The 25,643-nt window shown below is 43.2% G+C and overlaps 1 protein-coding gene across 6 annotated transcripts in view; it reads right to left on the bottom strand.

Moving 5' to 3' along the window:
- Positions 1-25,643, bottom strand: part of GLIS3 (GLIS family zinc finger 3) — a 183,390-nt gene that overhangs the window by 98,079 nt on the left and 59,668 nt on the right. For all 6 annotated transcript variants that reach the window (XM_081893937.1, XM_081893938.1, XM_081893934.1 and 3 more), the window contains 2 exons: positions 23,070-23,277; positions 20,263-21,376 (listed from right to left, as the gene is read on the bottom strand). In XM_081893937.1, the coding sequence (XP_081750063.1) occupies positions 20,263-21,376; positions 23,070-23,277 (1,322 nt within the window). The remainder of the gene's footprint in view (positions 1-20,262; positions 21,377-23,069; positions 23,278-25,643) is intronic.

Raw genomic sequence — 25,643 nt, 5'->3', positions numbered from 1 at the left:
GAGATTCCTGCATTGCAGGGGGTTGGACTAGATGGCCCTGGGTGTCCCTTCCAACTCCTCAATCCTACGATTCTATGATTCTATAGTACTGCTCATGATTTTGAGTCTCTATGTGAAATATATAGTTTTGCATTTTTTGAACTAGGCCTAGCTTTTATTGATCATTTTGACTGTCTTGTAAGCTTGTAATATTTCTATCTTGTAAGCTGCCTCAAGACAGGTTTTGTTCTTAAAAGTAGCCTGAAAATCTGTTAAATAAGCAACTGCCCAGTATGGCTCTATTGTCTGATTTGACACACTCCTGCTTTCAGATATAGTCAACAACCTTTTTGCTTGGGGTTGGAACACAATAATGCCATGGCCATAACAATTAATATGAGTTCCATTATTTAAAAGCACTGCCATGCTTTTGTTGCATGTTCAACTCTGCCCGGCCATTCACAATAGCTTCTTCCTGATAGTTAACATAAACTGTTTGTACAGTGAAAATCGCCATGAGGTTTTTAAAAGTAATTAATCACCCTCTAAATAAAGGGCTTGATTTAGGCATTCTCGTAGCCAGAGATCTCTATTTACCTGCAGTTCAATGAAACCAAATGAAACTTGACAATGTTATTGACTTTGGCACAAAAAGCAGCAACAGAACGGTCTTTTATTCCCTCCTCCTCCTCTATCACCACTCTAGCTGTTCTGGACAAAAATACTCAAGGCAAATAATACTTACAACATGCCATCACCACCATTACAAAAGTTAAATGTGTCATCTGATATTTTCCTGGGCCAGATCCAAAACCCTTTTCGGAGCATGTATGTGCAGTTGGGCATCTCACCCCTTTCCCCAGGACAACACCTCTTCTGGCTACTTCAGAAGTTGTTTGTGAAACTGCCCAAAACTTCACTGATAATTTGTCAGGAAGCACAAGGCTTGCACGATCCCCCTGTCTACCCAAAGCTAGCAATGTAATCTTGTGGTTCTCCCCCCCCCCCCACACACCACTCAATTTTCCAGATGATTTATACAACAAATGAAACAGTGTAGAGGCTCCTAGCATGCATTGAAAAGCAAGTGTTGCATTAATGTTTAACATCGCTGTCTGTTTGAAATATGTTAATTATAAAATTTTACAGCGCATATAGACTTACTTGAAAATGGGTTAGACTTGAATTCTGATCAAGCTGTAATTTCTGAACCATCTTGAAAGGCAGTTCAACATACAACACTTAGTACTAATGTAACCTAGAAGTTAGGCAAACTGACAACTGAAGGCTGGCTATCCCCATCTAGACAGTGTTGCAGCTGGATCACCAGCGAAAGCTAGGAGAAGACACTCGATGCCATCGAGGCCACTGATGAGAATGATGAGTCCTGGAGTACCCCAAGCTGCACATATGGTCCTTCAGGTGGACTGTGACGCATATAGAACAGGTCAAACTTCATCCACCGAGATAGTTTATGTTATGTACTGAAGTTCTCACCCTGGGCCAGCTGGGGGATACTGTAGATAGTTATGCAAATGAAGGATTGAAAGTGACATTCAGTGATTGGATAGTTTAGAAAGTTGTTACAGTAACGTTGTACTGGAGCTCTATATAAGCAGGCTGACTGAACCCTTCAGTTCTGTTCTGGCCTGTGAATAAACAAGAGCTGTTTGAAGAATCGCTGTGTCGCCTGATATGTTCACCCACAACTTAACAGTTTATGTCACAGAATAACTCTGAATGAAAAAGTAAAGGTTGTGTTCTCTACACGGACACAGCAGAGAGAGCGAGAGAGAGCGCTGCACATGCCCAAAACCCTCCCTTCCAACTATTAAAAGAGCCGGACTCCTATCCTGGATTGAATCTGCTATTCCTGAGATTTCTGTTGTTTACCATCTTGCTGGTCCTGAGAGCCTAGTCCTGGTATTCACTCTCATTCCCCAGCCCTGGTGTTGCTGCCTTTGAGAAAATCTAGATCCCAGCCATCTCATCTGCATATGCCTCCTGTACACCAATCTTTCCATAAGTTCCTGATAGCCAGTATCTCCAGCTCCCCTTCTGCTGCACTGGCCTTACAAATTATTGCTTCTCTGCTTTGCTATCAGATCCCTCAGCTGGTGTCCCACCCAAGGTAAAGGTAAAAAGACCCCTGACCATTAAGTCCAGTCGTGACTGACTCTGGGGTTGCAGTGCTCATCTCGCTTTATTGGCCAAGGGAGTCGGCGTACAGCTTCCAGGTCATGTGGCCAGCAGGACTAAGCCGCTTCTGGCGAACCAGAGCAGCACACAAAAACGCCGTTTACCTTCCCACTGGAGTGGTACCTATTTATCTACTTGCACTTTGACGTGCTTTTGAACTACTAGGTTGGTAGGAGCAGGGACCGAGCAACAGGAGCTCACCCTGTCATGGGGATTCGAACCACCGACCTTCTGATCGCCAAGCCCTGGGCTCTGTGGTTTAACCCACAGTGCCACCCGCGTCGCTCGTCCCACACAAAGCGATAGCAAAACTCTGCCACTTCCTAAGGTTGATTATTGCCAACCACTGACAATGCTCAAGCTATCTTTTTTTTCTTCCCTTGACCAGTTTCGAACTGGATCTGTTTCCTTCAGTTCCAAGTAGGTAACGTGTAACACAGATTCTAGGAGTTTGGATCAAATACCATTATGCATTCATCTTCAGCTATCAGTTTATACAAAAGCCTTGAAAGAAGACAAAGGCCATCTCTTCACTTTGCACAACAGGCCAGAATGCTCAATAATAGTATTCTTGTTAAGTGAGGTGCTACACACAAAGTGGACGTGCTCCAAGTAGTACTGCTTCTCCGGCTCCATTAATGTCAATGGCATTCCTGTGCAAGTTTCATTAAAGCAGAGGTTGCTGCTTAGTCGGAAGGCTTGGCAAATTGCACCCAAAGCAAATAACCCTGTCATCTCCGACCTAAACGTAAACTTGTTTTTCAAAGAATGGTGGAACTGTATAAATAAACAAGCTGCTCTACCCGAATGCCATTGAGCACACACATAAAACAAGTTTCAACACGTATGGCTGAGTTACTGGAGTGGAGCTTTGAGCTCACAAGATTCAGACTTTGCCATGCCATTTGACCAAAAGTGCTGGGTGATATGGGCTAGGGGAAAAGAATGAGCCGTGTCTTTCAGTAAGCAGGCAAGGCTGGCTTTCCCCAGACAAAAGCTACTTTGTCTTCCCATTATGTCATGAATCCTAATTAGAAGCAATGATACTTCATTTCTGGTTCAGATAAGCTTGTTTGCATAGTTGTATGTTCTTAATAGAGCCTTAAATGTAACTAGGAAAATATTAAACCAGACAGTTGTTACCATGCTGCTTCCACATACTGAGAGGCAGGTTAGCTGTCTGTGTGTTTGAAGTATCATTCTTCTATTACTCAACTTTCTGATAAAAGTCTGTTAAAATGTGGTTTGAGAATTTTTTTTGGGGGGGGGGCATTGCTGCAAAGTACCCTCTGCAAAAAAAGAAAGAAAGAAAAAGAAAGAAGATGCATTAAGTGAATGAAATAACATTACTGCTTCAGAGTCCATTGAAGGAAATGCCAGTAGAGGGGAAATCTGTTTAATGAAAACTGCATTAAACAAGCCAAACTACATATTACATTACCAGTATGCTTAAACTACCATTTTTTAAGACTGGCCACACCACTTATGCAACAAAAAGCAACTGTGGGAACATCAATCCATGAGAGCTTAATCTTTCCCCATGTGCTGAAAAGTTTTCCTGCAAAACTACTAAAAATAGCATAGGTAAAGGTAAAGGGACCCCTGACTATTAGGTCCAGCCGCGGATGACTCTGGGGTTGCGGTGCTCATCTCGCTTTATTGGCCGAGGGAGCTGGCGTACAGCTTCCGGGTCATGTGGCCAGCATGACTAAGCCACTTCTGGCAAACCAGAGCAGCGCATGTAAACGCCCTTTACCTTCCCGCTGGAACGGTACCTATTTATCTACTTGTACTTATCATGCTTTCGAACTGCTAGGTTGGCAGGAGCAGGGACCGAACAACGGTAGCTCACCCCGTCACGGGGATTCGAACTGCCGACCTTCTGATTGGCAAGTCCTAGGCTCTGTGGTTTAACCCACAGTGCTACCCGCGTCCCAAAAATAGCATATCCAGGGGCAAATAACAGCTTTCAGGGGGTGTTTTCCAGGGAAACTACCTTGGAGGGTGGGGGGGAGTTAACACAGCTCAGCCTTCACCATAGGTACTGGGCGTTCTGTCCTATGCAGAGAAGAATCCTCTATATGAAGGGCATTCTAGTTTTCTGTTTGAAGGCTATCCAGTTCAAGTCTTGTTTAAAATATAAGAACCATACAAGGGGGAAAGCGGGGTGTTGAAGCTTCACAAAAGCAGCTAGGCAGCAGACTGAGCTGGATATACAGACCCCAATGTGGCCTAGTTTGGTGAGATGGTCTGCATTCCTATTACTTCTAAATTTCACCTATACATATACATTGGCATGAGCAAATATTGTGCCAATTATGCAAATATTATTGCCTTCCTTTTTATTGATGCATTTCCTCTTTACTGGTGATGCATAAGTGGCTACATTAGTCATAGTTCCAATCCTGATTGGAGACCCTCCAAGCTAATTTTTGTGTAAGAAAAGGTATTAATATAGAACATAGTTTTGCCCTTAGGTGACAGCATAATTTTGTTGGTAGAAAACTGAGCATGATTCTTCTTCTGTGGGGAGGGGAGAACAGAACAGCCACCCCACCTTGAAATAATGGTATATCCAGATGGATAGTTTGTTTTTTTTATCTGTGAAACACAACAGGGTTGAGTGTCACTTCAAAAATTCATTTAAACAGCTGTATGTACAGGGAAATGTATCCATGAGATGTGCTGCACCACAGGCCTTGAACTAGGACTGGAGCCTTCTTGGATATTCGGCTGCTTCATGACCAAAAGAATGAATTGACAAACGGAGAGAAATGCATTGAAAACTTTTTTGCAGCTCTTTGTAACCAGTGTTCTGTAGATGAGCAGATGGACAATATTATAGTTCAGTATCGCAAGCAATAAAACAGCTTTTTTTTTTGCATGCACATGCACACAAATCGCAGCACGATGACATCTCTCTAAATGATTAACTTGTGATCTCCAACTTTTGATTGCCTGTTAATCCTTAAACTAGCAGTTGGCAACTGCAACTCCACCTTCTTTAGAGTTGCTGTCTGGATTGCCAGCAACCATTGCCCCCTCCCTCCCTCCCTCCCTCTCCCCCCCCCTCTCGGACTTCTCACAGCTGCAGGGGGGGGCAGAGATGATTCTGACAAAATTCAGCTAACAATGAGGAGTGCTGGTTGTGTGGTACACAATGGTCTGCTGGCTCTAGGAAACCCACAAAGCCCTAATACCTTCTTAATAGTATCATAAACAACAACAACAACAATTATTATTATTTATTATTATTTATTATTTATACCCCGCCCATCTGGCTGAGTTTCCCCAGCCACTCTGGGCGGCTTCCAATCAAGTGTTAAAAACAATACAGCATTAAATATTAAAAACTTCCATGAACAGGGCTGCCTTCAGATGTCTTTTAAAAAAAAGATAGCTGCTTATTTCCTTCACATCTGAAGGGAGGGCGTTCCACAGGGCGGGTGCCACTACCGAGAAGGCCCTCGGTTCCCTGAAGGCTGGTTCCCTGTAACCTCACTTCTCGCAATGAGGGAACCGCCAGAAGGCCCTCGGTGCTGGATCTCAAAAACAACAAAAAATTGTCATATGTGACAGTTATTTGATCATTTCTTTTTATCTGTTTCTTTTCCTCTGACAAAAGCCTGGCACATCTGAAACAGTCCTGGCCCTACCAATCAGAGAGGCCTTTAGTGAACATTTCCTGAAGCCTGAGACATGCATACCATCCGACATTTCTCCGATGACTATAGGGGTGCCCTATATAATAATAATAATAATAATAATAATAATAATAATAATAATAATAATAATAAACCCCACCCATCTGGCTGGGTTGCCCCAGCCCCTCCGCGTGGCTTCCAACATATATAAAAACCTAATAAAACAGTAAACATTAAAAAGTTCCCTCTGCAGGGCTGCCTCCAGATGTCTTCTAAATGTTGTATAGTAACTTATCTGCTTGGCTTGGAGATGGGTGGGTCACATAACTCCATACCCTCCAACATTTCTCCCATGTAAATAAGAACATCCTACCATACCCTCCACTATTTTTCCAATGAAAAAGGGACATCCTAAGAAAAAGTGGAATAAAATCAGAAACCAGGATGGCTTCTTTAAATCTGGGACTGTCCTTGGAAAAAAGGGACGATTGGAGGGTCTGATGTTGACATCAGTGCACATGTCTCATGCCATCAGAGTTCCAGCTTCCTGCTATTTTTGCCTTGGAAAGCCCTGATTGTAACTTTCTCGCCCTGGTAGCTGCCCTCTCTCCCCCCCCCCCCCACTACTAGTTATTTAAATTTAAGAGCAGAATAGCAATGACAGGCTGTCCTACTGCCAGTGTGCACTTTTTGTGTATCACTATTTTTCAAATTGGAGCGACGCGGGTGGCGCTGTGGGTTAAACCACAGAGCCTAGGACTTGCCGATCAGAAGGTCGGCGGTTCAAATTCCCTCGACGGGGTAAGCTCGCGTTGCTCGGTCGCTGCTCCCGCCAACCTAGCAGTTCGAAAGCACCTTAAAGTGCAAGTAGATAAATAGGTACCTCTCCGGCGCTTCAGGTTAAGTGCTTCAGGTTAAGAACTTTGCTTCAGGATGAGAATAGAAATTGTGCTCTGGCGGCGCGGCGGCAGCAGGAGGCCCCCTTAGCTAAAGTGGTGCTTCAGGTTAAGAACAGTTTCAGGTTAAGTACGGACCTCCGGAATGAATTAAGTACTTAACCTGAGGTACCACTGTGTGTGTGTGTGTGTGAGTGAGTGTTGTGAATGATATAAAGGATAATTAAGTTCAATGATATACACTAAGTAATATGAGATAGATTTGTGACAGGCAAAAAATATCCCGTGAAGCCCTAACTATGTAGACAAAAAGAATCTGAGATTCACCCAAAAAGTGTACCATGCCAGAAAATTAGTGCATCTGCACTAGAAATAAAATTAACAAATTGTTCTTAAAATATCACAAAACAGTTAAATGAACATTCATCAAAAAATGTGCCAATATTTCAAATAGCTTTGTAAATAAAACTTTCAGATGCATTTTGACTGGCAACTTCTTCAGTAATAGCAACAGAACTTTATGGCAGTATTCAGACCTGCATCAATGAAACAGCTAATAAACCCCAGCAATAAAAGTGCAGGGCTCATCAATATATTATATAGCCATGTAAAAATCATTTATATATGCTGGCAGCAAGATCACCTGCAACTTCTGAAGCCTTCTTGCTTTCTACAGATACTGCCAGAAGATGCCTTTTCAATTTTGTATTTTTTACCTTTTTATTTCTGGCAGCTGAAGAGGATGGTTGCCGAAACATATTTGGCTACTTTATTCATAAATTGGCTTTGGAGAGCAAAAGCTCATATGAACTATTTTGTGAGTGTATTTGTTCAAGAGTCTTTTAACTGAAGGTGCTAACCTGGAATCTCCAGTCTTTGAGACACACAATCATATAAATAAGTCCTTGTACTGTGACAGATCTAGAACACCTTTGCATCAAGAGGAGTTAGGAGGGAGACTTAGCAAGCCCCTCTTTGTATGTCCTCAGAGATACACTGATACAGTTAGCACTTGCTTGTAGCTGTGAAATTGCAGCTTTGTAGACTAGAGTTAATTAAATAATAATAATAATAATAATAATAATAATAATAATAATAATAATTTCTTATTTATACCCCACCCATCTGGCTGGGCTTCCCCAGCCACTCTGGGCGGCTTCCAACCAAATATTAAAATACAGTAACACATCAAACATTAAAAGCATCCCTAAACAGGGCTGCCTTCAGATGTCTTCTAAAAGTCTGGTAGTTGTTTCTCATTTTGGACTGTTTTCTGGGTGCTCACACTATTGTACTTATCCAACAGATATTAGGTATATAAAGCTGGAATCCTTTGAAAATTCCATTTAATGATATTCTAAATTTCAACATACAGTGGTACCTCAGGTTACAGACGCTTCAGGTTACAAACGCTTCAGGTTACAGACTCCACTAACCCAGAATAGTACCTCAGGTTAAGAATTTTGCTTCAGGATGAGAACAGAAATCGTGCAGTGGGAGGCCCCATTAGCTAAAGTGGTGCTTCAGGTTAAGAACAGTTTCAGGTTAAGAACGGACCTCCAGAACGAATTAAGTTCCTTACCCGAGGTACCACTGTATAGTCAAAACCTTGGCTGGTTCAGCACTACAGAGTTCTTCTTGATTTAAATAATGATCACTATTCATTTATTCTACAGTGTTATTCTGGTTTATAAAAAAAACAACAACACGGTGTTGTATGTTTTGCATTTGACTGCTCGTGTCTCATGGGATATCTGATGCTTGCCAGAAGTTCAGTTTATGTTCTCTCTGAGTGGCCAGCAGAGTTTTGTTAAATAAAATATGCTTTTCAATCATATTATGACTATTTTCCTTTGAATAAAGGATAATAAAATATTTTCTGAACTATCTGAATTTCAAAATTTTACCCACAGCAAAAATTTGTTTTAAGAGCTCTCTCATACAATTCTAAAATTAAAAGAGGGTGTTACAACAAGGTTCAGCTGCCTGTGAAGATGGGAACAGATATCTTGCAATATATATTTAAAGACATATTTTTGCAATTCTATCAATGACATCATTACCTTGTGCTTGCCATTTGCATTCCAGAAATCTTCTTAAATATCACTTATTTGGCAGCTGAACTTTAAGAACAAACACCATACATTTTTTAAAAGGATGAACTGCTGGGTAGGCATGGAAAATAAATTTGATTCAGTTCACATTTAAAGGCAAACTTAGCTAATTTCCACTTTCTGAATCAGGATGTGAAGCAAAACATAGCCATCCCCTGATACTCATACTTCTCCCAAACTGGCTATGCAGCTATCCAGGCAAATTGTGTGTACAAAAAGTATATACTGGTGTGAACTGTGCATATACAAGCATACATTACCGAAAACAGCCTATTGTGTTTTGGGAAGATGTTTGCAAAAAAAAAAAAAATTAGCCAGTAGTATTATTGTTGCAACATTATTGCCTCAATGGTAAAACTTTGGGCTGTTCTATTTTTAGTTTAGTTTAATTTATATGCTGCTTTTCTACAGTGATCTGTGTCCAAAGCAGCTCACAATAATAAACATCAAATATAAAATTGTAGCATTAAAAACAGTGTTACAAAACATCTAAAATTGAATTTAGAACAAAGTTATAACTTTTCTTAATCATGCAAATAGAATTAAAAGAGCTTCTTAGTTTACATTTGTTTCCCTTCATACAGTTCATCACGCTATGCTAAATATTGCTTCCAAATTTCTGTAAGTTTTCGGGGGGCGGCATCTTACCCAATGGTACAGAGCAGGTAATGTTTAGAAGTGGGACCTCAATAGTCCCACCAGGGATATAGAACATTATTATTATTATTATTATTATTATTATTATTATTATTATTATTAACTTATACCCTGCCCATCTGGCTGGGTTTCCCCAGCCACTCTGGGCGGCTTCCAACAAAATATTAAAATACAATAGTGCGTCAAACATTAAAAGCTTCCCTAAACAGGGCTGCCTTCAGATGTCTTCTAAAAGTTTGCTGGTTATTTTTCTCTTTGACATCTGGTGGGAGGGCGTTCCACAGGGTGGACGCCACTACCAAGAAGGCCCTCTGCCTGGTTCCCTGTAACTTGGCTTCTCGCAGTGAGGGAACCGCCAGAAGGCCCTCGGCGCTGGACGTCAGTGTCCGGGCTGAACAATGGGGGTGGAGACGCTCCTTCGGGTCTACTGGACCGTGGCCATTTAGGGCTATCAAGGTGAACACCAACACTTTGAATTGTGCCCAGAAATATACTGGGAGCCAATGTAGGTCTTTTGAGACTGGTGTTATGTGGTCTCGGCAGCCGCACCCAGGCACCAGTCTAGCTGCCGCATTCTGGATTAGTTGTAGTTTCCGGGTCACCTTCAAAGGTAGCCCCACACAGAGTGCATTGCAGTAGTCTAAGCGGGAGATAACCAGAGCATGCACCACTCTGGTCATACAGTCTGTGGGCACAGCAGCACCTTCAGGTCATGTGGGTATCCCTTGCTGATTCCAGTATCCGTCCAGCCAAGACCAGAAGCAGGGATAGTCCTCAAACAACGACTAAACCTGCCTCCTCAGTAATGACATGGTCTGGTGTAACTCCTCCTCCTACCCGTGATCACTGAGATTGGTTGTCCCAGTGCATCCCCCTTGTGGAACCTGCCCCAGCCATTTTGTTGGCTGGGACCCACTCTACGCAGCCCTGACTCCTTCCCTTTAAAAAGAAAATAAAACCTATTAAACAAAAATAAACAAACAAAAACCAATAAAATAAAGCAATAACGCAATAAAAACCAAAAACAGTAAAAGTTACAAACATACCAAAATTAAACAAATTCCCAAACACGACTAAACATCTTTGCCAACCCCCACACCAGAAAGAATTAAAAAGAGTAAAAAAGAAAATTTAAAAACATTTTTAAAAGAACTCTGCGCTGTTCTAAGGTCTCCTGGCCAGCAACAGCAGTAGTGTCAGCAGCCCTTAGGAGGCCTGTCACGCCCCGCCCTGGCCAGGTGGTGAGTGGCAGGAATGGGCCCCTCAGGCACTCACAGCAGGGGAGTCCTCCTGGGCAGCAACAGCAGCAGCTACACAAGACTCATTAAGCAGAGCTTAATTTGGGGCACAACATCCCTTATGAACTACAATCAAATGAATAAATTATTACTGTTTCAACCAAGTAGATAATAGTATCCGCTTATTAAAATATGTTCATATTTTAAGATGGTGTCAGAATCTTTGTTTATTACACAGTGTATTGTACCATTATCATTTCACAATACAGTGGTACCTCAGGTTACAGACGTTTCAGGTTACAGACTCCGCTAACCCAGAAATAGTACCTCGGATTAAGAACTTTGCTTCAGGATGAGAACAGAAATCGCACAGCGGTGGCGTGGCAGCAGCAGGAGGCCCCATTAGGTAAAGTGGTGCTTCAGGTTAAGAATAGTTTCAAGTTAAGAATGGACTTCCGGAATGAATTAAGTTATTAACCCAAGGTACCACTGTAGAGGCATGGAAAGGCCATATGGTTCAACCTTGTAAGCAACCAGATATTCACAACAGAAATTATAATCTGGGGACCACAGCTGAGGATCTGCCAAGCTTTCAACATCTGTGGACAAATCAAGCCAGGGAGCCAAGCCACATGCACCTGTGACGGGTGATAATAATAATAATAATAATAATAATAATAATAATAATAATAATAATAATATATTTCTATGCCACTCATCTCCTCTGGGCCTCGGATCTCCTCCTACCTTCAGAGTTCCTTCTCATGGTCACTGATGAGCACACTTGATCCTACTACTGGACTTCTGATCATGAAGAGCTGCCCAACCCAGCTTCAGATCCCCCACCAAGTGCCCCCCTTCTAGAACCCACCACTCTCAACTGACTCTAAACAGCTGCCGCCCCCCAACTTTCACTCTCCCTTTCTAAGCCTCCTCCAACCTTCCATCTCCACCAGAATTCCACTCTCTCTCTTCCCCCTCCCTCCTTGCTTGACATACACCTGGGAATTCTAATAGAATCACCTTAATTACCCTATTGCGAAAACAGAGGAAGAGGTTACAGATGGGAAATGTCCAGGGATCCCAAAATCTAAAGTCACAGACCCTGGCTTCTGTCTCGCAGGAGGACTCAGGATCTACCTTGGACCTCAACCTTTCCCCGTTCCCTCCCTGTGTCAAATTAAAGATTGTAAGCCCCTCGGGGCAGGAACCTCTTTCTCAAGGGTCACATGCAGTGACGGTGCAAACCAGTAACACAAAATAAATCTCGCTACTTCCTGCCCCATGCCAGATGAAGTCTGCAAGACGCCTTTCCCTGCAAGATGCCTTTCCATTGGGGGCCCCTGCAGCATGAAAAGGGACTAGGTCCTCAGAGCAGCATTTCTGAGAGGCAGGGACCTGGCAAGCTGTCTACAGCTGTTGACAAGTCAAGCCAGGGAGCCAAGCCACATGCACCAGTGATGGGTGATGCTAATAATGATAATGAGGATGAGGATAATAATAATAATAATAATAATAATAATAATAATAATAATAATTCTATGCCACTCCTCTCCTCTGGGCCTCGTGCTCCTCCTACCTTCACAGTTCCTATTCATGATCAGTGATGGGCAAGGATCTTGCCAAGTCTCTCACCATCACCTGACAGGCATCCCTCTTGTAGGACCATATAAGGCTTGCTTGCAATGCAGCACTTTGTGACATCAGCTGGCACACAGGGGCCAGGCAGCTGCGTTGTCAGGCAACTGAAATAAAGTCAGGGGGTCAAAGTGTGCTGGGATGAGGCCATTGTGAGTCTGGCCAGAGTGTGCTGCTGCGGTGTGTGGTTGTGCCTCCCCTTGTTCTGCATCTTGCTTTCCTGCCCCTTCCTTATCTGCTGGATAGAATCATAGTGTGGCTGAGTTGGAAGGGATCCCAAGGATCATCTAGTCCAACCCCTGGCAATGCCAGGATCCTGCCCATAGCCAGCCCTGTCCGGGCTCCAAACTCCGACCTTCTTCTTACCAGCCAGATGCACTGACCCCTTGCAATTTTGCAAGGGGTGGAGAAAGGGGAGAGAGAAAGGTTTTGCTCTCTCTCTCAGAAGATGGATATGAGAGCCACACCATGCAGCCCTGTCAATATCTCAAGGACCGTCACCGGGAGGAGGGAAGAAGCTTGTTTTCTCCTGCTCCAGAGGCCCTCAGGACCTGAAGCCATGGCTTCAAGTTAGAGGAAAGGAGATTCCAACTCAACTTCAGGAAGAACTTTCTGACAGGAAGAGCTGCTTGGCAATGGGGAGGAATCCCTCAGAAGACGGTAGATTCTTGTTTCTGGGAGGTTTTTGAGCAAAGGTTAGATGGCCATCTGCCATGGATGCTTTAGCTGGGATTCCTGCATTCCAGGAATGTCCCCACTGTGGAAGGACGTGAATTAAGTTCTTAACCCGAGGTACCACTGTATACCTTCTATGGCTAAATCAGTTATTCCTTTGAAGAAAGATTAAATATCATCCCATAGTTAATTTTATCAGGTATTTTCTTCCCCAAACCAAATTCCAATAAAATTTGGGGCAGCAAAATGTCCCAAACAAAGCCATATTGAAGAAAAGCATTTTAATTTATTTCTCTGTCTAGTTTTCCTTGAAAAATCACAATGGGACATTATTTTACCCCAATATGTTAATTCCTAAACAGGAACTAAGAAACAGATATAGACAATATCAGAGAGTATATTATTAGATCCCAAACCGGATTCAGATGTATGTCACCTGGTATTTCTTTGTTTTGACAATTTATATCCCGCTTAATTACAATTGTCTCTTTAAGTGGTAACAGAAGAACGATACTGATCTTTAGACTGGTTTTTGATTGAAAAACTGCATGGAATATTTGTCCCCCCTACAACAATACATTAACATTGGCAACCCATTTGTAGGATTCAGTTAGTTTTCCTGGGTTGTTGTTTTCAGAAAGACAACTAAATGGCTGAAATTTGATAGCAATGTTTACTACCATGCCAGTCATGCCAAAAGGACTACATTGTAGGTGTTCTACAATGTAAAGTGCACCAGGAAGGTTTGTAGCCCCATTTTTTTGTTAAAAGGGAAGGTCACAATACAGCTAAAGTTGGCCATGACATTTTCAGGCATCCAGAACTGTGAACAGCAAATGTAGAGATGCAGGGAGATCACCTTCATCCTCCAGCCTATAAAGGGTTATTAGAAGAATATACAAAGGCAGCCCCAACGCATATATGTGGCCAGTGGCAGAGCTTCAAGCTCCGGCACTGGGGTGCGGAGAGGAGGCGGGGCGGGGCGGGGCAGGACTGGCGTGCATCCCAGGGGCGGGGGGGGCAGCCGTGATGGCACCCCACCGGGATTGCTCCATCAGGGGCGGTGCGCTCCCCCTGCACTCCTCTTCATCCGCCAATGTATGTGGCAGTTCTCTACATGGTCAAGAATCCTGCAAAGTCAGGACTTCCAGTCATGTGCAGAGTCCTCTATACAAATAGTTGTGCACACACAGGTTCCCTACAGACATCCAGTGAATGTGTATAGGTTGGGGGCAGGGCAGAGGCTGTTGCCATGATGTTGCGCGCGCACACACATTATTCTTAGGTATGAACACCTGCAAAAGAATCAGTTTCCACTGAAACCAGTGGATCAAATTAGTCCTTAATGAGAGTATCTTACTGCTTTCAGTGTAGTTACGAACAATCCCCGGTCTCATGTATTTCCACACTATATACATTAGCATGGCTGTAAATAAACATGCATGCAGTTATACATAAGCATATTTCATTGCTTTATTCCATCTGTCTGGGTCACTGACTCAGAGCTTATGGACCCTGGCTGGGAAGCATTGGTGCTGATTTAAAACTTAATCTCTGCTAATACACAGTATTTTGAATAGTGTTCCCTCCATTGGATAAATATGCATTGTGTGTGCCCCCTTATGTTTTACTCATTGCTGGAGATTTGCCAACTATTTCCCCTCCTGGCAGAGCTTCTCAGCTTTTAACAACAGTCAAAGACTTAGCAAATGAAGTATTTCATGGCATGGAGAAGAGATGGGAATAGTCCCGTCTGACAGGCAGCTATCAAGCACAGAAGAGGCCTGCCAAAGAAAAACTGGCAGCCTTGTCCTGCAACGATATCAAAACATCATTTGCCTAGAGAGACTCTATGGGGTGAGGAAAAAAGATGCACTACAGAATTTTTTTAAAAAACTGCATTCTAATGTAAAATAGATGTGGTTTTAGGGCAAAACAAAACCCCGCAGTGTTGCAAATCCTCTGCTAAGGTTGGCTTTCATTTGCTACATCATCATTTCAGCATTAGGTTTACAAAGGGCTGAGATATTTCCCCCCAAAGTACAGCCAGATCAATTCTATACTTGAACCCCACTAGATGGAGGCATTATGGTGCTGGAGGAGACTCTTGAGAGTCCCATGAACTGCAAGAAGATCAAACCTATCGATTCTGAAGGAAATCAGCCCTGAGTGCTCACTGGAAGGACAGATCCTGAAGCTGAAGCTCCAATATTTTGGCCACCTCATGAGAAGAGAAGACTCCCTGGAAAAGACCCTGATGTTGGGAAAGATTGAGGGAACAAGGAGAAGGGGACAGCAGAGGACGAGATGGTTGGATAGTGTTCTTGAAGCTACCAGCATGAGTTTGACCAAACTGCGGGAGGCAGTGGAAGACAGGAGTGCCTAGCGTGCTCTGGTCCATGGGGTCACGAAGAGTCAGACACGACTAAACGACTAAAGAACAACAGATGGAGGGCTGGAAGGTGTTGTGGACTGGCTGGATGCAGTACCAGCCAGGAAACCCCCAGGGGAAGAAGGCTCAGAGCCAGGGGGTTGAATGGCCAGAAGGAGAAAGAGCAGGCTGGGAGGAGGAGGAGGAAGCAGAAGAGGGGATAGGAAGAGCACAGTTCAGACGCTGAGGCAGAAGCCGGAGCTGGGGAGTCTCCTCTTCCTGCTGCAACACCCCCCCCCACCCCAGAACACTGCTATTCAGAAGCATTGCTGCCTCTTGACAGTAGAGGCAGAGCAGAATCATCTTGAGAAGCTTATCCTCCACGAATTTTCGACTTTTACAAGGTGTGCATTTCCCCTTCCCAGGCTCAGCACATATAAGATACAAATCTCTCAGTGCAGTGGCACCAACAGCACTGTCACAAGCATACTTGGGATATAAGGTGATGCTGTCAAAGCCTGAAAAGGATATCATTTTACATTGTTATTTAAAGCTGATTGCCAAGCTATTGTGCACATAAAATATTAGTAACCATTACAAATTTTATGTCACATGATAAGTTTATCAGCAGGATTGTTAGGAGGAGAATTTTACATTTTACTAATCTTCCAGACAATCTTTTTTGAGTGACAGTGAAGTTTAGGTAGAGAAGGGAACCAGTATTTTTTTTATAACAAATTGAAAATCCTTTCCTAAAATATTATTTATAATGGGCTTTATGTAATGTGCGCATTGAACTCTGCATTCTACTATTATGGTGCTAGAGGAGACTCTTGAGAGTCCCATGGACTGCAAGAAGATCAAACCTCTCCATTCTGAAGGAAATCAGCCCTGAGTGCTCACTGGAAGGACAGATCCTGAAGCTGAGGCTCCAGTACTTTGGCCACCTCATGAGAAGAGAAGACTCCCTGGAAAAGACCCTGATGTTGGGAAAGATGGAGGGCACAAGGAGAAGGGGGCGACAGAGGACGAGATGGTTGGACAGTGTTCTCGAAGCTACGAGCATTAGTTTGACCAAACTGCGGGAGGCAGTGGAAGACATGAGTGCCTGGCGTGCTCTGGTCCAGGGGGTCACGAAGAGTCGGACATGACTAAACGACTAAACAACAATAACAATTCTACTATTCACCCGCTATTTATTGAGAATAAGCAGATTTCTAATGAGACAGTACAATCACTACTGAACATATTTTATGACATATCTCCTGTGTATTTCTCACCTAAAATTAGAGTCTCTAATTTTCTCTTTTGAAACTTGATTTAGGTTTCAGATATTTTTTGAACTTTGGTAGGTTTGTTTAGAATTGGTAGGTTGCTTTAGTAGGGCTGAATGTGCAATCCCATTTAACCACCCAAAATATTAGATAATTCAATTTCGGCGTCTGCAGCTTGTTTCACAGTCACTGTTATGCTTAAAGGTAAAGGTTAAGGGACCCCTGACTATTAGGTCCAGTCGTGGCTGACTCGGGTTGCGGTGCTCATCTCGCTTTATTGGCCGAGGGAGCCAGCGTACAGCTTCTGGGTCGTGTGCTGGTGCTGGTTTTGACCTTTAAAGCCCTATGCAGCCTAGGACCCACGTACCTACAGGACCGCCTCTTGTGGTATGCCCCGCGGAGGACCTTAAGGTCCACAAATGACAACACCTTGGAGGTCCCAAGTCGCAAGGTGGTTAGATTGGTCTCAACTAGGGCCAGGGCTTTTTCAGTACTGGCCCTGACTTGGTGGAACGCTCTGTCACAAGAGACTAGGGCCCTGCGGGACTTGACATCTTTCCACAGGGCCTGCAAGACAGAGCTGTTCTGCCTGGCCTTTGGCTTGGACCCTTATGTTTTCCTCCCCTTGTGGTTTTGATTTATGGGCTACTTTTAAAATGAGGCTGTTTTTTAAATTGCATTTTAACCTGTATTTTAAATTGCCCCCCCCTTATTATGTTTCTATTGTAATTTTACTGGTGTTAGCCGCCCTGAGCCCGGCTCTGGCCGGGGAGGGCGGGGTATAAATAAAAATTATTATTATTATTATTTCTGTCTTGTCAGGATTCAATCTCAATCTGCTAGGCACCATCCATCTTCTTGAGTTATAACAGTACGAATACCACCAGAGCCAGCTTCCAAAGAACCCCCACTGAAGGGGCCTGAGGCGTGAAGTCCTGAAGTCATGCGCGTGACATCGCTCCACGCCCAGGGCCATATTTGGGCTCAACAATGGGTTGAGGGAGCCCAAAGAGCCTCTGTTTTCTGGGGCTAGTGCCTATCCATACCATTATAAGTGTCATGTGATGCTGCTCTGAGATCAAGGGAGAATGAAGAAGAAGAAGAAGAAGAGGAGGAGGAGGAGGAGGAGTTTGGATTTGATATCCCACTTTATCACTATCCGAAGGAGTCTCAAAGCAGCTAACATTCTCCTTTCCCTTCCTTCCCAACAACAAACACTCTGCGAGGTGAGTGGGGCCGAGAGACTTCAGAGAAGTGTGACTGGCCCAAGGTCACCCAGCAGTTGCAGGTGGAGGAGCGGAGACGCGAACCCGGTTTCCCAGATTACGAGTCTCCCACTCTTAACCACTACACCACACTGTGCTTAATAATGGGCAAACACCTCTCGCCCCAAACCAGATTAAAATGACATCTGAAAATAATTCCAGGTGGTGTTTTGTGGCATTCTGGATTGGCTCATCTTGAGGCCCCTTCAGATGTGAGGCAAAATCAGGAGAACTTAATCCATTCCCTCCCTTTAATTTGCCTAGTTCATATGACATTGCCCTTAAACAACACAAGTCTCAATGTTTTCCCCCTGTAAATTTGAGTTTACCCAATACAGCGATAATCAAATAAGTTGGGTCAAAGCTGCTCCAACTTGGGGTTGCAGACAATTCGTTTCAGTGTTTGGGAGTGAGTGGAACAATTGTTCTTTTCTGCTTTTGCCATTGCTTCCTCTGTTCTTTCGTTTCTTTTCTGACAGTGCTCATATTTATTTCTAGTATGTTCCTGAATGGGAGAGCAGAGTGCATTCTCTCTTTCTCTCTCCTCCTATCTCTATTCTATTGACCCCTCAGATTTACATAAAACCAGTAAACTGCATTAGCAAAGCACATTGGAAATTTGCTCGCAATGTATTTCAGCAGTCTGAAAAGTTTGTACTGAGAATTTACAGTTACTTTAATTTCTTTTCCATCTGTGCTCGGTTTACAGCATGCTGCCGAATGGTGTTTATATGTGTATCTGTTTGTGTGTGTTTATGTATGCACCAGAATACTGCACAAACAAATTTATAATTGCCTGGCTTTGTGATTTTGCACACTTCCTGGGTGGGGCAGAGAATAAAAAACAAGGTGCCATGCAGCTGTCTGTGTTCATGCCCTGGGAAAATGCCTACTGGTATGATCAGGAAACACAGAAGTCACTCCTCACATACAAATTCAATTTTTTTGTGGGTTTGGACTGCTCTAGCGATATTGGAAACCATCTACAGAAATCCTCATTGAAATCTGGTTAAATAATATTTGGAATGTGGCTCTATCGGAATACCTTACTCACCACAGCAGAAAGGAGAGACACTTTTCATGAGACTTGGCCTCCTTTCTTTTCCTTTATAAATGAGACAGGGGGTCCTTTTATTCCACCCCCAACACTAGAATCTTTGTGGAGAAGAGACTTAAATTGATATTGCATAAATAAAAGCGTTGCTTGCATATTGTGTATTGCATATGAAACTTAGTAAGACTGTACCACTGGACAAGTAACTATACTTATATGTTGTTCTTGTATTGACACGAAAAACAATAAAAATTATTGAGAAAGGAGACTGAAAGATGGGACTGGTGAACACTAAAAGCAGCAGAAATATGAGATGACTGGACCCTTACTGAACTCGAAGCATGGGAACCCCCAACAAAAACAGCAAAAATATATAATTTGGCAAAATAGTTGGACTTTATGATATGTATTGGTATAATTTGGAATAATTAATGTGATATGATTGGATTGTTAAATGGAACACTTAATAAAAATTATTTAAAAAATAAAAAAAAAAATTATTGAAGAAGAAGAGGAGGAGGAGTTTGGATTTGATATCCCGCCTTTCACTCCCCTTCAGGAGTCTCAAAGCGGCTCACAATCGCCTTTCCCTTCCTCCCCCACAACAAACACTCTGTGAGGTGAGTGGGGCTGAGAGACTTCAAAGAAGTGTGACTGGCTCAAGGTCACCCAGCAGCTGCATGTGGAGGAGCGGAGACGCGAACCCGGTTCCCCAGATTACGAGACTACCGCTCAAACCACTACACCACACTGGGAAAGGAAATATGAATTAACAGCTTAAAAAGGTTCAGATGTAGAAAAGCACCAAAATAAGCAAACAAGGGATTAGTTCTAACTGCATTGAAGTATCTGAAGCTCGAATAAGTTCAAAAAGAAGAAGGGCCATCAGTCAGCGGGAGAATGAATGCTTTGCTTGCAGAAGACTTACATCTCCAGGCAGGCCTGGCTGATACCCCTTCTGAAGCTGAAGTGCCACTGCTAGTCAGCATAGACAATGCTAAACTAGATGGACCAATGAGCTGACTTGGTATAATGCATCTTCCTCTGTTCCTGTTTCTGCCTCTGCATGCATATGAAAAGTCTATCCATTCACTTAGTTTTTATTTCATTAATATCAACAAAGCTTGCATTCTGTTACTATTTTTTCAGAACAAGCTGTACTAGCCAATAAGGGGGGAGGAACCTAGCACAGTGTTAAAAATTGCTATATTTAATATACAGTAAACCAGTGTGTCTATCTAACATGTTTTAGACTTACCGTACATTTGTTTGGCTTTTCTCCTGAATGCACTCTCATGTGAATCAGTAGTTTGTAACGCGCATTAAATGGCTTGTATCTCCGAGGGCACCCAGCCCAAAAACAAGTGAAATCCTCTCCTTTCCTCTGGTCTATGTGATTTTTTTCTATGTGCCGCACAAGATCTTCCTGCTGGTCATAAGTAGCACTGCAGTCTATCCAGCAACAGCAGTGCTTGCCATTAAACTCATCCAGTTCGCCTTCTTCGTCTAAGAGAGGGCCTTGCACAGATGCTGGTAAGGAAATCTGGTGGGGATGGTTTATAAGGTCATGCTGATGCGCATGGTATGGGGGAGGTGGACCATGTGATGGAGGAAGAACAAGGGGAGCCACTGGAGAAGTAGGTGGCATGTCCATTGTGTTCCCAGAAAAACCATTGGCACGCCTACTTTTTAAAATGCCCACAGATGGGCTATCTAGCAGAGATATTCCTTGTTGAACCACCATGTTGTTAGTGACTGCTGGCTGTAGGCTGTTTTGTTCCAACTGTTGCATGCGCTGGTATTCATTGTTCCCACTTTCACTGTAACTTGGAAGGGCAACATTGCCATTAGCAACAATAAGTCTTTTTTGAGGATTTGGAATAGAGCAAGTCTGAGGAATACAACTTCCCCTTATTCCCAAGAAGTGTCCATAGACCTCAGGCTGAGGGGAGATGTTTGCTGGAGATGCCCTTGAGCCATTGATGTAAGCAACAAGGGAAGTGGGGGATGTGCGGATGATTGTATTGAAGTCAATCCCGATTCCATCAGACAAAGGAGACAGAGAGAGGGCCCTCTTTTTGGCTGAATGAGACCTGGTTGAAGAATAGTGAGGACTAGGATAAGGAGAACAATTATTTTCCACACCAAACAAGTAAGATGGTAATGAGCTAGAGACATTGTTGGACATGGACATTCCAGATGTAACACTTGTGATGTCCCCAAGGTCTGTGCCATTTGGGGAGCCTTGGCTGGAAGGAAGAGAAGGAAAAATCCTGTAGCCATGAAGCCATTCTTGCTTGACACTCTGGATTGATGGACTTTCAGACAGACTCAGGGTTGTAGAGGCCAAAGATTCTCGGGACAGAAGGGATCTGTGATGGAGAAAAGAGAGAGAGGGAATGCAAACAATTACTTTAATTTCAGCTCTTGGTAGTTCTGTGAAGCAGCTGGCATATTCAGAGCTCAGCTGCTTATTTTTGACAATTAAAATCACCTTCTCAAAACTGATCTTTGCTTTTGCATATTCAAAATATGAACACCAAGTTACTACACATAGGTAAAGGTAAAGGGACCCCTGACCATTAGGTCCAGTCGTGATCGACTCTGGGGTTGCGGCGCTCATCTCGCTTTATTGGCCAAGGGAGCCGGTGTACAGCTTCCGGGTCATTTGGCCAGCATGACTAAGCCGCTTCTGGCAAACTGCTTTTGAACTGCTAGGTTGGCAGGAGCAGGGACCGAGCTACGGGAGCTCACCCCATCACGGGGATTCGAACCACCGACCTTCTGATCGGCAAGTCCTAGGCTCTGTGGTTTAACTCACAGCGCCACCCACGTCCCCGACCAAGAGACTAAGCAGGGCTAATTGCAGCTGTGTGTAAAATTCATTTCCTTTTTTTTTAAAAAAATACTTTTTTATTCAAAATTAAAACAAAACATATTATCCAAAAACATATCATCCTTATTTCCCCCTTTTTTTCTCTACCTCCCCCTCCCTCCCCCACAGAACCCACCCACCCCCCGACTTCCCTCAGTTCCAGTCTTTGATTTCTCAAAAAATGCTGTTTTCTGCATGTTTCACAGTTGTATAGATCCTCAAACTATTTAGCTGATAATTATCAATTAAAAGTTTGTGAATGTTTATTCAAAACCAGCCAAGGAGTCCAGTAAAATTCATTTCCAACCTTGTCCACCAGTAGCCACTGCAAGTCCCAGTGAGAGCTCATAAACTGGGTTGGGGGACTCAGGTTGTTTTCCTCCACCCAAGGGAAGGAAGGAAAGGGAACAAGCAGGTTGGTGGACCACATGAGATGGAGTGACCCCTGAGATCTTGCAAGAGGCTCCCCCCTCTCCCAGCCCTTGGCAGCTGCCGCACAATCCCACCAGTCGGCTAGACAGCACCTACAAGCTCACCACTGAAAGAGAGCTGCAACCACCTGTGACTATTCTAGATAGCCAACATTAGCCGAAGTTTACTTACATAGCACATGTTATAACATATTTTTCTTTAGGGCATTACTGCATAACTTCTAAAACCTGTGATTCATCTCAAAGGAATAATATTGAACTACAATACCTAGAGGGACACAGGTGGCGCTGTGGGTTAAACCACAGAGCCTAGGACTTGCCGATCAGAAGGTTGGCGGTTCGAATCCCCGTGACGGGGTGAGCTCCCCTTGCTCGGTCCCTTCTCCTGCCAACCTAGCAGATCGAAAGCTCTTCAAAGTGCAAGTAGATAAATAGGTACTGCTCCGGAGGGAAGGTAAACGGCGTTTCCGTGCACTGCTCTGGTTCGCCAGAAGCGGCTTAGTCATGCTGGCCTCATGACCCGGAAGCTGTACTCCGGCTCCCTCGGCCAATAAAGCGAGATGAGCGCCGCAAGCCCAGAATCGGTCACAACTGGACCTAATGGTCAGGGGTCCCTTTACCTTTACCTTTACAATACCTAGACTGCAGCTTTCGTTCTAAATATCAACTGTGCACAAAAGGGATAACTCTAAAGTGAGTGGTAAAATATTTTTATGACTTTATAGACATGAAAACATTCCTAGAGAATAAAATGAAGACCTTGTATCAGATGGAGGTATATTCGAGTTGGTAGCATTCACAGCCCTCTGTAAGCTAGGGCTGATTTGGTTGCATGCCGTTGAGACCTTTTGGGCAGGAGGAGATAAAAGTCCCAGTCGCTGAACCATCATTGGACTGCTGGTGACGATTAATTTGTTGCAGCTACTTTTTCCGATTGACTTGCACCGAGTCCCAAAGGCAAGACCCCCTGAAAATGAAGGAGTTGTACAAATTTTAACTTACATTTTCCACATTAAAAAAGTCTAATGATTCCAAAGTATTATACGTATAAAGCATGTGGAAAGAACTGAGAAAAAGGCTGATGGTGGAATGCACTGTAAGAGACTGATTTTAAAGACAGGGGAATAAAGCAAAGTGAATCACGAATCAAGCCATATATTATTTGACACGTTTATAGAATGACTGTTTGGTCTGATCAATTTCACAAATCCCAAATTTCTATATTTTTCTAATCATGTTCCCTTAAGGATTTGCTTTAATGAAATGATCTGAGAGTTACAAATCCAAATATTACAATTTATGACTGAAACAAAAAAGAAATTGTTCACAAAATCATATATATATATATATATATATATATATATATATATATATATATATAGTCTTCAAAGCTAAAGAACAAAGTCCACATCTCTAATAATTGCAACCAGGTCATGTGTGAAGCTACAGTTCCTGAATATCACCTGTTGACAAACCAATGATCTCACAGATTAAAGTTCAATCACACTATTCGCACGATAAATTTACATGCACAATGTAAAGGACTTGCTATTATCTTCATAAGGAAAACTCAGACTTGATAGTAAATTACAAAAACAGTCAACCACAACTGTCCCATACTTAAGGACTCACACTAAAATCCTTACCACCATCCAATCTACTTAGTGTTCAAATTTGTGCAACCTGAAAGGATCGATGCACAAGGTGTATAATGGCAAATAGATTACAAGCGCTGGAACCTTTCAAATTTCCCTTTTAACCCAAATCTAGCAAACAAATAGCAGTAATTTCCCAGCAAACTGCTTTAATATGATATACTTTCCTGCCAAATGTTTCACAGTAAAAACTAGGGAAATATTTTTAAAGTTCCGTTCACAGTGAACAACAGATTGCAATTCTGAGAGACCACAGTGACACTATTGGACCTTTTTCAACAAATCTTTAAAAGAGTTTATCCATAAAAGGTGGCTTGTAACACAACAGTAAATATAAACCTCTACTGCTAAAGTACTTTCCCATCACCACCGTGTGTCTTCTATGTTGAGGAAAATATGCCTGGCCATCACAGGCGTTATTGTTGTTGTTGACTACAGAAAACACTTTGTCTAGACTAAATTTGGGTGCATTTCTTTCTATCTCAACCCACCACACTGCCATGTCTTTTGAGGCGAGTTGGGAAGTTGAAGGAGCAGAGCTTTTCTCCTGCAATGCCAACTGACCATCCTGTGAATTTCCTTCCTGCAGAGACATGAGGGCATCTCCCGTCGATCTTTCGGAAGGGCAATGAAGACCTTTTCATTCTGCAGTACATTTGGAGATTGCGGGACGCGGGTGGCGCTGTGGGTTAAACCACAGAGCCTAGGACTTGCCGATAAGAAGGTCGGCGGTTCGAATCCCCGCGACAGGGTGAGCTCCCGTTGCTCGGTCCCTGCTCCTGCCAACCTAGCAGTTCAAAAGCACATCAAAGTGCGAGTAGATAAATAGGTACTACTCCGGCGGGAAGGTAAACAGTGTTTCTGTGCGCTGCTTTGGTTCACCAGAAGCGGCTCCCTCGGCCAATAAAGCAAGATGAGTGGCGCAACCCCAGAGTCGGTTACGACTGGACCTAATGGTCAGGGGTCCCTTTACCTTTACCTTTGGAGATGGTAGTTGTTGTTCTCTTTGACATTGGGTGGGAGGGCGTTCCACAGGGTGGGTGCCACCACCAAGAAGGCCCTCTGCCTGGTTCCCTGTAACTTCACTTCTCGCAACGAGGGAACCACCAGAAGGCCCTCGGTGCTGGACCTCAGTGTCTGGGCAGAATGATGGGGGTGGAGACGCTCCTTCAGGTCTACTGGGCCGAGGCCATTTAGTGCTTTCAAGGTCAGCACCAACACTTTGAATGGTGCACGGAAATGTACTGGGAGCCAGTGTAGGTCTTTCAAGCGGTTTCGGCAGCCGCTCCTAGTCACCAGTCTAGCTGCCACATTCTGGATTAGTTGTAGTTTCCACGTCACCTTCAAAGGTAGCTAGGCTGCTTTCATATTTTTAGCCTTAATATTATTTTGCATGTATACTGTGAATTAGCTAGGTAACTCTAACAGAGAAGAGAGGCGGTATATGAAGCTATTAAATTTGTAATAAAATACACACAATTGCCATGTCAGGTGTGAAGCTGACCTAAAAGCAGTCCTATAAAGTGAGATTTTTTTAAAAAAATAATGCTTTATTAAAGCTTTGTAATAAAACAATAAGATAAAAGAAACTAATCTAAATAAAAACAAAAACAGAGAGAGGGGGGAGAGGAGAAAACAGCAAAAGAAAGAAAAAGATAAGGATAATGGAGAAAGAGAT

This window comes from Podarcis melisellensis, assembly GCF_964234715.1.
Source record: "Podarcis melisellensis genome assembly, chromosome: 17".
Lineage (NCBI taxonomy): Eukaryota > Metazoa > Chordata > Lepidosauria > Squamata > Lacertidae > Podarcis > Podarcis melisellensis.
Note: the sequence above shows the minus strand (reverse complement) of the source record. Positions and strands in the feature narration are given on the sequence as shown.